The 12,500-nt window shown below is 38.2% G+C and overlaps 3 protein-coding genes across 4 annotated transcripts in view; 2 read left to right on the forward strand and 1 right to left on the reverse strand.

Moving 5' to 3' along the window:
• Nucleotides 1–1,794: 1,794 nt before the first annotated feature.
• Nucleotides 1,795–7,296, forward strand: sfrp2l (secreted frizzled-related protein 2 like). Its single transcript, XM_014008012.1, has 3 exons — nt 1,795–2,564; nt 6,176–6,256; nt 6,424–7,296. Exons 1-3 carry the CDS (start codon nt 2,033–2,035, stop codon nt 6,840–6,842), a joined length of 1,032 nt encoding a protein of 343 aa, XP_013863466.1. The 5' UTR covers nt 1,795–2,032; the 3' UTR covers nt 6,843–7,296.
• A 762-nt stretch (nt 7,297–8,058) lies between these two features.
• Nucleotides 8,059–11,176, forward strand: tomt (transmembrane O-methyltransferase). The gene is made up of 4 exons (XM_014008013.1): nt 8,059–10,336; nt 10,424–10,620; nt 10,686–10,808; nt 10,895–11,176. The coding sequence occupies exons 1-4, from the start codon at nt 10,030–10,032 to the stop codon at nt 11,090–11,092; spliced, it is 825 nt and encodes a 274-aa protein (XP_013863467.1). The 5' UTR covers nt 8,059–10,029; the 3' UTR covers nt 11,093–11,176.
• Nucleotides 11,177–12,010: 834 nt separating this feature from the next.
• Nucleotides 12,011–12,500, reverse strand: part of anapc15 (anaphase promoting complex subunit 15) — a 2,339-nt gene continuing 1,849 nt past the window's right edge. For both annotated transcript variants that reach the window (XM_014008015.1, XM_014008014.1), the window contains one exon: nt 12,011–12,500. This exon is cut by the window's right edge and continues 251 nt beyond it. The gene's annotated coding sequence lies outside the window, so the exon portion shown is untranslated.

Genomic DNA, 12,500 nt, shown 5'->3' on the forward strand with positions numbered 1-12,500 from the left:
TGTGTGTGTGTGTGTGTGTGTGTGTGTGTGTGTGTATACAAGCAGACAGACATATATATTTCTTTGAACAAAAGGTGTCCCCTTTCTAATTGCCAGGCCTTTAAAATAAACTGGGCTAATTGAAACACAAAATACTTTCTTCATCAGTTCAATAAAATTAATCTGGATAAACATCAAGAACCTTACTAAATACATCATTTCTCAGAATGAAATACAAAGGACAGTAAAAGAAAAAAGTGCACCTCACTCTCAATTTCCCCCGAATCACACAATTCTAGAGATGATGTGTTGCTAAAAGCCTGAGTGATATTTTTCCCCACAGTAGTCACAGAAACATTCCAGTAATAAGGTTTAGTTGCAGGGTTATTTTCCATACTTTCTGCTGAAATGAGCTTCATTTTTTAGGATGTCCTGCTGAGGTGGTTAGGGCATTTGATTAGGATGCCTCTCTCTTAAAGTTTCGGACACGGCCCTTTGGGAGGAGCAGAGCAAGTGTCAACAAGTGTCAATACAATAGGCCTACTGCTCATCCCATAAATGCATGTTCCTTACAAATGTGGCAACATTTAAAAGATAAAGAGGCTTCCCAACGAATTAAGATTTATTGCCCAAAAAGCATTGTTACAACAAAGAAATAATCTAACAATCACAATTTTCCTTAATTTCCTTTGCTTTGCTAAATAGGCGTGCTCTTTCCAATATTTCGTAAAACACATTTTCTAAAAAAAAAAAAACACTTATAAAGGATGAGTTCCTTTTTTTGACTATATTCATGTTCCTGTTTTTTTTTTTTCTTTTTTTTAAGACCACTGTAACAAAGTGCAAGAGCAACAGAAGAGTGAAACAGGATGAGACATGTTGGTGGATGTGTGGCATCTCTGGGAAAGATGAAAAGGTCTCTGCTTGAGGTCTGCCTGAACGCACACGAACCCTTGAGCTATAATGATAGTCTCTCACACACACTGCTCCTTTAACACACCACTACAAAACTGCTTGATTTCTGAAACAACACTGACAGCAGCTCTTCATAAATTTGCACACACTTTGTTGATGTTTTTGTCTTGGTTTTGCTGAATGAGATGGTTCCGCTTACTGCCTTTAATAAGCAAGCTTGGAGAGTTAAAAGCAAACAAGTGGAAAATGTTTCAAGAAGAAGCATTTTTAAAACAGTTTATATAAAAAAAACATGCAGCACAAAATAAATAAACTATCAAAGTTTGTGCTGTCAGCAAAATATCTCATGATTCTCTAATTTGAATGAAGCTTTTAGAAAGTAGTCATCAGATGAATAAGACTGAGCATGGCCAAAACAAAATGGCTTAAACTTTGTCACCTTTAAGCTTTTTTTTTTTTTTACATTAAATGTAGGATGTTCCTTCAGGGAATCCTTGACTTGTAGCTAAATAGATTTATTGAGGAAGACTAGGGTGAACACTTTGTTTATTATTCACTTATTACTTTATAACCATGGACTATTATGGAAGCCCATTTCCGCCACCTTGATAAAAAAATAAAACTTGTATCTCATTATTATGACTTAGCTATCTCATTATTATGAGATAGTATCTCATGACTTAGCTATCTCATTATTATGAGATAGTATCTCATAATTATGACTTAGCTATCTCATAATTATGAGATACTATCTCATAATAATGAGATACTATCTCATAATTATGAGATACTATCTCATAATAATGAGATAGCTAAGTCATAATTATGAGATACTATCTCATAATAATGAGATAGCTAAGTCATAATTATGAGTTAGAAGTTTTATTTATTTTTTTATCAGGGTGGCGGAAATGGGCTTCCATAGCCTATTAAACAGCACCAATAAAAATGTTACATTAAATTTTTAAATTGAAAAGTAGCTTATTGGAAAGGGGGGCGTTGAGGGTCTGAGACAGTCTGATGAGGAGGAGGAATAACTGGGAGGTGCCTGTCCTCCTGTCTCCTCCACACCTCTTTGTTTACACCTTGAAGTCCACACAGGGAGGCTAAGTTTTGCTGCTGACTCGGAACAAGAACCATGCCCGTTCTCCTGCTCACTTTGGTCCTCCTCTTCTTCAGTCCATCTCGCGCCTTCGACGACGTGGCTCCGGTCCAGTTCGGGCCCCCTCCTCTCGGGTTCAGCAGCTCCTCGGTCCGCTCGGTGTGCAAAGCCATCCCGAGGACCCTGTCGCTGTGTGACGGTATCGGCTACATGAGCATGTGGATGCCCAACCTGCTGGGCCACGACTCGCTGAAGGAGGCCCAGCAGCAGTCGGCGGCCTGGCTGCCGCTGGTCTCCAAGCTGTGCCACCGGGACACCAAGAAGTTCCTGTGCTCCATGTTCGCCCCGGTGTGCCTGCCGGAGCTCAGCGGGCCCGTCAGCCCCTGCCGGAGCCTGTGCGAGGCCGTGCGGGACGGCTGCGTGCCCGTCATGAGCGCCTTCGGCTTCCCCTGGCCCGAGATGTTCGACTGCAGCCGCTTCCCGAGCGGAACCGAGCTCTGCATCCCGGCGAGCGGACAGCGGGACGGGCGGACGGAGGAGGAGGTCCGGCGTGAGGAGGAGCTGAAAGGTCCGAGTCCTGCTGATTTTATTCTCCTTAAAGCGCAGTTCAGTCGCCTCACTTCTTTTATACATATTTAAATGTTTGCTTTAAATATTGCTCCATCAGATGGGCTTTATTCCAGAGGCGGTGTTAGGATGATGAAAACATTGGGGGCTTAGCCCAGCCCAGGTGGTGCTGGTGGTGGTGGGGGTATACATTACACAAAATTGCATAACTTTTAAGTAATTTAGGAGTAAAATTCGGATAATTTGCACCAGTTATTCGTCTAAGCCAGGGCTATTCAACTGGTGACCTGTGGGCCACATCCGGCCCACTGCAGCCCACCACTTGGTTCATTCATCTCTTAAGTCCAAACCTCCAGTTTTCTACTTCAATTCCTATAAGTTATTTTAGCTAGCCATAGACGTGTTTGGTATCTACAGAAACGTCAGAGTCTTGGCTGAAAACTGGTAAAACGTTTATGTGAATATCTAAAACAGTTAAAACTACAAGCAGTCAGTGGTGGACAAAGTACTCAACTCTAGTACTTGAGTAAAAGTATTGATACTCATGGTCAAATCTACTCCACTACAAGTAAAAGTTACTCAGTCAAAAATCTACTCAAGTAAAAGTACTGAAGTACTTACTTTTGAAAATACTTAAGTATTCAGAAGTACGTGCATTTTAAAGTACTTAAGTACAAAGTAAAAGTACAAATTACATTTTCTTTTTTTCTTTTCTTTTTTTTGTCACTTCTGTAGAAAACGAAACCAAATATTAGTTTATTTAGTTTATTTCTTCATCATCAGTGACTTTTTTTAAGTGAAGAGAAAATAGAGACAGAGAGAAAAACAGAGAGAGAAGTAATTAGAAAGATAGAAAGATTGAAATAGTGATTAGAAGTATATTAAATTTACACCAACAAAACACAGGACCACACACCCAACATCTGTCCGCTAACCTGAAAAATAAATGGATAAATACATAGAAGGCATATATAAATATATACACATACCCATACATATATAAAGATATACATACATACATGCCTACATTCATAAATATTGTCAGTATATACACACAGACATACTGTATATACAGACTCAGTGACCAGTCAGAACCCCCAGATCAGAACACCTGTTTGTGAGCAGTTGTGAACATGTGTGTTTATACAAGATTTCTCCAATGGAATATTTAATAGTGACTGTGGAGGACCGAGACCCAACCCCCAAGACACGAGGCAGACATAGGGAAGACCAGAGCCCAAGGGCCCAACAGGAATCCTGAGTGCAGAGCCCCAAGGGGCACCCGCACGGTGCTCTAAGCTAGCAGTTAGCACACAACGGTCGGCTATTTTTCAATCATCTCTCACAGCATGAAACCACAACCACCCTAACCAAAGTCAACTTCATTTAAAGCGTTTAAACTAGTGAGAAAAAAGTTTGCTGACTTACCTCAATGTGCTTTCTCACGTTAGATGGTGAGTTATGGAATGCTGAAAGGTACTTTACCCGTGGTAAACAGAGAAGACATTTGAACTGATACGTATTATTTTTAAGTCCTAAAACCTCGAACATTGAACTGAGATGTGACCATGGGTGTACTGGTTTCTCTCCTTGTGTTTCCTCAGTGGTCTCCATTGCATCTTCTTCTTTTGTCTGGTTCTGCTTGAAATGAAAGTAAAGTGATGGGAGCGCGCGCTCCGCTACCGAGAGTTAACGAGTGTGACGTAGGCTATAAGCTACGCACGTGATTGGTTACCTTTGTGACGAACATAGTTTGTGGCCAATTGCATTTCATGAAAAGAAAAACCGGAACAATGGATTTTTTTTCTTTTTTTTTTTTACAGCGGATTATAAAGCTATGCTGATCTAAAAGGAACAAGTAACAACAAGCTTCCTAGAAATGTAGTGGAGTAAAAAGTACAATATTTGTCTTTGAAATGTAGTGGAGTAAAAGTAAAAAGTTCCCAAATAAATAACTACTCAAGTAAAGTAAAGATACTCAAAAAATGTACTTAATTACAGTAATAAAGTAAAAGTACTTTGTTACTGTCCACCACTGCAAGCAGTTGAAGATAAAACTATAAAGGTTAATATAAAATTGGTTTAAAAATTGAGAAGGGGTTCTCTGCAGGCCCACAGTAGGTATTTCTATGCATAAACACTGATTGGTTCTTTTCTTTCGTTTTTCTTTCACTGTTGACAAACCAAACATTTAGTTCTCCCTATTTCTAAACGTCTCAAAAGATAAAATAAAATACACTACAGACTGATGTTGTTCTTATTTTGAAATACAACCTGGAGCTCTTTGTTAAGAAAAGTGGAAATAATGAATGAAGACTTAGGTCAGTATCTTTAATAAACATAGGCGGAAATAATGAACGAAGACATGGGTCCAACACTGTCAACATATAATACCAGCAGTTATCCTGCCGGCTGTTATTATATATATTATATATTTATATTCCCAAGTCTTCTAATTACCACTGTAGCAACACCAAGTTTGTAAAGCTAAATATAATTAAAATAAATATGAAAGTCTGATGCTAAGGTATAAGGTAGGCTAAAAAAACGCCAAAGCAACGATCATCCAATCAGGTGTGGTGTCAGGAAACGCCCCCTTTGTGCTCGTCCAATCAGATGTGTCCCCTGAAAAAGGTCATTCAATCAGGTGTGTCTGTTCTGAACCGCTGTGAACCGCCTTTTGTAGGAAATGCCTGCTCGTCCGCAGAGACCCCTACTTGTGGTAAGTCAGAGAAGTCAAAATATTTGTGTTAAATAGGAGGCATTATGTGTTCTTTTAGTTTTTGTTTTACTATCATAGGGTTCTGTATGTTGCATCCATGATAAAATGCAGCAAAATAAACTATTTCAAAAGTAACAGATCTTTGTAATTACTTGGTTTATTTACAAAATGACTAATTGCTGGACGTTCGGCTCCTGTGCCAGTGGTCTGCATTAACTGTGGCCCCTGGAGCAATTTAGTTGAATAGCCCTGGTCTAAGCTGTCTTTGTTCAACGTTACGGAGCCCCCGACAACATACAGGGATTTTTTTTTCCCCTTTTTCATTCCCTCTCAAAAGTTTTGTGTTCTCAAGTTAATTGTAATATTTTAGCCGTATTGAATTGTACTTTTATTTTTGAAAATAACCTGTCACCAAAACAAAATGTGTCAATTAGGGAAGTCGACGGCCATATGGAGCATAGCTGCTAAAAGATTTATTAGCAAGAAACCTTGTTAATGCAGGTGCAGCCTATTAAACAAGGTTTCTTGGTAATAAATCTTATAGCGGGCACCTGATTGGTAGAACCCGGTAGTACCAGAAGCTGTTTGGCAAAGAAGATTTGGCTAATTTTTCATGTACACAACCCACAAACTCTGCTCTACTGCTCATCACACAAATGCATGTTCCTTACAAACATATTTAAAAGGGAAATTATCAGGCTTTCCAACGGTATAAGATTTATTGCCAGGAAACATTATTATGGCAAAACCAAGCACAAATGTCCTTACTGTCTGTGCTAAGTTTATATAACACGGCTGTGATCTGTTTATGCCAAGGTTGAATTAGTAACTTTTGTATGTCTTCACTGTAAACAGTTAAAATCATATTATCTCTGTTTTCCACCCCTCAGGCAACGTAATCTGTGACGCCTGCAGTCTGGCTGCTGAAGGAGAGGCTGACATCCAGGAAAACTTCTGCTACAGTCCATACGGTGGGAACAAATGGCACAATTTCTCAGCATATTCTTTTGCTTTGTCTTCCCTTCAGTAAGACTAAACCGAAGAAGAATTTTATTATAAAATATGACACAATATAGAAGACAGAGGGGTTGTTTTACGATGTGTCTGTGGAATCATGTTCATTTTTGTTCTGTTGCAGCCTTAAAGATGCGTTTGGGCAGCATGTCAACAGTGGGAGGCGACCGCCAGCTGGTCCCTCTGGCCCGCAGTCGCATTCTGAGGTGGGCTGGGGGAGGTGCAGAAAAGGCGCAGGAGCTCGGAGGTGCAATGACCCACAGGGCGTTGTGGCTGCAAGAAGGAGGCAGCTGTACGTGTCCTGGTTTAGATTCTTTAGATGTGAACAAAAAGAAGGAGCTCAAAGTGGAGAGCACAGATTACAGACAGTCGAAGGACGAAGGAAAGGTGGAGCACAGGGTCTACAGCTGGTGGTTCTTGGCCCTGGGTCGGGCTGAAGAAGGAAGACTTGTGTTGACTCGACTTGTTAGGTGGACCAGAGGGGACAAAGAGCTGAAGAAGTTTATTAGAGCTCTGCTTAAACAACCCTGTTCAGACATTTAAGCAGCACAGTCGGTCTGGGAGCTGCTGCTGCTGCGAGTTGTAACAAAATCCAACATGGCAAACAGGAACACGTGAGGAACAACAGGAATAAACTGATAACAATCATCAGATAATATATTTTTACTGGGAAATTATACCTCAGATTTACTAAAATTCTTCAAACTTACAGTATAATGTTTTTTTCCTTTTCATCAAATAGCAGCTTAGTTAAAACACAGAAACCTGTTGTTTCTGTGGCTGCTGCATCATTATGGTGTTATTATAATGATGCAACATCTCCCAAAGTCTGTTTGTCACAGCAGCATAATTTGCTGAAATATTTTTGTATTTTTTCTGGACACGTAAACAAAATGTTACTGAATGAAAGAGGAGGGAGGTTTGGATCACGTAAAGTTGCTGTTTGTCTTAAAATAATCAAGGATAAATATATAAATAATACATTTTCAAGATTTGACAATGTCTTTTTTTAACTTTGTTTCTATCTATACCTAATGTAATGGGTTTTTTTTACAATGTTTATCCTGGTGCTAATAGGCAAAAGCGAACAATAATGTTTATCTCGTGTCTGTGGGACTACATTACAATGATGCAGATTAACCTAAAATTTGGTGCTGATTGTAATTGAGAGACAGTCACTAATAGGTGGAGTGGGATTTTTGTTCATAATTTTGCTATTAACATTAGAATCAACTAACTCTGTTAGCAAAATATCTTATGAACAACTGGGCATATTTAAATAAAACTTTCAGGAAATTATAGGGCTGTGTATTGGCAAGAATTTGGCGATATGATACATATCATGACAGAGGGGTCACAATACGATATATCCCGATATATTGCGATACTATAAGCAAGGAGATATATTGCGATGTGTTGCGATTTTTTTGTCCAAAAATTCTGTTAAATAAAAACCTCTTACGGGGGAAAAAAATGAAAAACCAAAATTCATTGTCTCAGAAAATTCTAATATTACATAGACATGCTTTTGATACATTTATCTGTGTTCTGCTTTGTATGTATTTTATTTTATTTGTTTCATATTTCTTATTTCATCCATGTTTTCAATTATTAGACTAAATTTGACAATAAATAGTTTGAAAATAAATGGCTGGCTCACTGCTGCCAACTAGTGGTCAGAGGCTGAACTACAACATTAAAATGAACGGCTGGCAGGAAAGTTGACATTTTAAACCTTAATAAAAAATCGATACAGGGCTTTAGAATATCGATACAGTATCGGGAAATGAAATATCGTGATATTTCAGTGTATCGATATTTTCTTACACCCCTAGGAAATTATCACTGGATGTAACGCTACAACAGATGAACATCACATCTCACAGTGTTACATAAAATCACACCATCTTTTACAAGATAATCAAACGGCTATAGCTTATTTTTTCAACATCAGATGATTTGTCTAAAACTGTGACATGCAAATACATTTCTTTTACGTTTGTATTTTAGTGACTGCATAATTATTTTAGGTTTTTCTATATTCATGTTCTTGAAAACACAGTTTCGTGTCTTTTTCTTGATCTTTCTGCATGACTCAGTAAAAACAGAAATTGGACTCCACAGACACACCTGTTATATCAGTTTCATTCTGCCTCCCTCAGTCTAAGTGTCCCTGACACTTTGCATATCGTCTCACCTGTTCTGCAGAATTTAGGTTTTATACATTTCGTCAAACACCAGAGAATATAGTGTTTTGTGTTTAACTAGCTGTTATATTATTACATAACTGGCAATAATTACAGCGTGTGTGTCGCTGTGCACGTGAAGCATTAATTATTCAAACTGCAGCGTCCTTATCCTGAACACACACACACTCAAACACACACACACACTCGTTTATTTCTGTTTCTGCCTCAGCCAAAGTCAGCCCAAGTCCCTCAGCTCTTTAGTAAACAGGTGAGTTTGTTCGGCTTTTCCTTCCAGCAGATATTGTTCAGTGAGACAACAGACATGTAGAGTCTGTTAACATCTAAAGGCGCAACACTTTATCCTCACGTTTATTTTTAAGGTTTTATTATGGGCATGTAAATGTAATTAGCTCGTGAAAATTTCCAGTTTGAAATTAGGTTTGTAAAGATACCATGCTAGTTTTTCTGTTTACACGTATACTCGTATGAACAAATTTATCACAGAAAAATTAATAAAGGAAAAAGAAACAAACCTCACAAGTCTAGAAAATGGCTTAGCATTTATTGAGATTAATAAATTGTAGAATCATTAAAATTGAATGTTTTTAATGTCGTCTTTAACCTTTATTATAAAGAAAAGATTCATCTAAACCTTAGTGTTTTCCTTATTGGTATATAAGAAACAAATAACTCAATAAACAATGAAGCTTTTGGATAATCGGGTGTATTTAAATTTAATTTGTTTGTATGTTTGATGTATATTCTCTTTTTTTAAATAAATTTAAATTAAAACAAAATTGGTAGAATCTAGTCTTTCAGTAGATTGTTGGCATGTCTTTACTTTAAATAATCATTGAGAGAGACTATAGTTACAAAGTATTTTTTATGTGAAGTATCAGGGTTTCTTCCTTGAATCTGAACAGAGTGTCTGTTGAGTAAAAGCAGTTTGTTCATTCTCAGCACTTTTAAATCAACTTTTCAACCAGAATTCAAGACCACTTTTATATTTTTAATATTCTATAAGTTAGAGGATCTATGTTGCATAACTCTGTCTCATAACCTCCAATTCTGTTTAGCTTGTTATTTATTTAGACCAGAATTTCATTTCTCTGAAATCGTTAAGATCATTTGCCTACACTGCCTATGCCACAGGACAGCCTGTGACATAGGCAGTGTAGGCAAATGCTGAGTGCACCATCCAGCTCGGGGGCGCCACAAATGGGGGATGAAAAAACATATATATTTTACAGCTTTTTATCAGATTAGTTGTTTTAGTCAGTAGAATAATTAGTTTATTCAGGTCTATGAAGGTAAATTGTTCTGTAGGTTTCTCAGCTGCTTTGCGGTGTAACAAATTGTAATTGTAAATTAACAGTGAGATTTATAAAATTGCACAAGTAGTGCCACGTGAAATCTAGGGTGCCAAATTAGCTTGGGCCGGCCTTGATTTACACACTTGCTGTCCTGCTCCATTGAAAAATAATCAGATTTCCTTAAACTTAATTTCATGAACCACAAGGATTAGTTTGTTACCAGAAAACATGAGTATACTGTATACGACAGCTGTGTGTTGTCTCTGTGCCAGGATGGTGTCTCCGGCTATTGCTCTGGCCTTCATTCCTCTCCTGCTGACGGTGCTGATCAGGTACCGGTACTTCTTCGTGCTGTTCTATCGGTCGGCTCTGGTCCGGATATGGAAGGACTGTACAACGGGTCTGAGCCGGGAGGAGCGCGCCTTCCAGTACGTTCTCACTCACTCCACTCCTGGAGATCCTGACAGCATCCTGGATGCTTTTGATTTCTGGTGCAGCAAGGTGGAGTTCATCAGCAACATTGGGCCCAAAAAAGGTGGTAAATAAATGTTTTGCAATAAGAACAATGAGTTAATCATAAGGTCAAGTTATTTCACTTTACTCTGCATGTTTGTGTTTTTAGGGAAAATTCTGGACCGGCTGCTGATGGAACAGAGCCCCCTGACTGTGTTGGAGCTGGGGGCTCATTGTGGATACAGCACTGTGAGAATAGCCCGGGCCCTGCCCCTGGGGGCCAGGCTCTACAGCATCGAGATGGATCAGAGGAATGCTGCCATCACAGAGAAAATCGTCCGCCTGGCAGGTTTTGATGACAACACGGTGAGATGAGAAGTAAATGTCTCAAATTAACCACAGACACAGTTTTACACACTTTGTTTCTCCAGGTGGAGCTCATCGTGAATCCATCTGATGAGGTGATCCCTCGGCTGAGAACCGACTACAACCTGGAGAGGCTAGATTTTGTCTTCATGGACCATTGGAAGAAGTGCTACCTGCCCGACCTGCAGGTTTAAAATCACACGAGAAGCCTTTTACATACGAACCATTATTCCATCTTTGTTTTATCGTCTTTGTGTCCCTGTGTGTGTCTCAGCTGCTGGAGGGCAGTGGTCTGCTGGGGAAAGGATCCATGGTTCTGGCTGACAACGTGCTGTTTCCTGGGGCTCCAAAGTTCCTCAGGTACCTGCGCAAGTGCGGCCTGTACGAGTGGAAGATCCACCGAGCAACCCTGGAGTACAGCACGGGCATCAAGGACGGGATGGCTGAGCTGATTTATCAGGGAATTAAATAAAGTAGAATAACAAAAGTGCATTTTAAAGTGGACATATCGTGCAAAACCCACCTTTTTTAGCCATTAAATGCATTTTATTGTGGACTTGGGAGTCTCTAAGTGCAGAAAATTTAAATTTAGTCTCTCCCAGTGCTGCAAAGATTTCTTTATATTCTATTTGAGTCATATTTTTCAACCTGTTCAGTTTTTTCTATTGTTTTTATTTGTAAATGAGACACACCACAGAAAAAGGGTGAAAGAGGGACTGATGAGTTAAAATAAGCATTGCAATTCCACTTTATACAGACCCCAACCGATTTAAATGTAAAAAAAGGATTTTAAAAGCCCACTATGTCTCCTTTAAGAGCAGCAAAGATGACTTTTATGTTTGAATCTTATAAAGTTATAAAGAAGTATTGTGAAACTAGTCTATTACTAAAAATTGTACTTTTTTAACATCAAGTTTGCATGAGTAAATGGTGCAGAATCCAGTTTCCTGTCCTTTATTTGAAAATTAAATTAAACCAAAAAATTGTTAAAAAAACTATAAAGAGATCATAATGTTGGATGTATATTAAAACAATTTTTAACTGTTTATACTTGCTGAAATCTCATCTGTTATTCTTCTGTGCTATCACATTCAACAAAACTCATCATTTAGAAAGCATGTTTGGAACGGAGGTACCGTAATTAAAAAAATTAACTTCCCTGAAAAACAATAAACAAACCTTGGAATAAAAGTTGTTAAACTGAAAAACACAAAACTTAACTCCTGAGTGCTTCCTGACAAAAAATATCAATCTAAAGATAAACAATAACAGCAACATAATCTAATTTTTGTATAACTAACATCATTTTTTTCAGCTTTTATCAATACCAGACGTTCTTTACCTTTATTTAACCATAAATCTGCATCAAATCAACTCAAAGGGCTCAGGATCATAAAACACTTCGCTGTTTATTCATGACATTAAAATTTAGAAAACTAAAAACAGCAATAAATAATAACTTGCTTGTCATAAATTGCTCAGATCTGTAATTATACAAGCAAAACATAATTTCAAACCATAAAATGTGGAGCACTGATAACTAAATGCATTTAACTCTAAAAAAAAATCAATAAATATTCTAAAAAATGAGAAGCTGGAATAAAAGTGATAAAGCAGAACTTCTATGCCTCTGTGTACCTGTTTGTCATTTTTAATGATAAATTATTTTGCAGACAGAGCCTCCATGTCCAATACGCTGTTTGAAAACGTGTGACTGAAGACATCCATTGGAGCTCATTTGACTGGTTTAAATGTTGCAGTAGTTCACAGAATAAGATGGGAAACAGGACAGGAGCTTAGATGTACATTTGTGGTTGTATTCTCACTCTCATTCCATCATTTTAATAAACACACCTGTGCCAGGCAGCGAGCCTCACGGC

The sequence above is a fragment of the Austrofundulus limnaeus genome, unplaced genomic scaffold, assembly GCF_001266775.1.
Source record: "Austrofundulus limnaeus strain Quisiro unplaced genomic scaffold, Austrofundulus_limnaeus-1.0 Scaffold46, whole genome shotgun sequence".
Classification (NCBI taxonomy): domain Eukaryota; kingdom Metazoa; phylum Chordata; class Actinopteri; order Cyprinodontiformes; family Rivulidae; genus Austrofundulus; species Austrofundulus limnaeus.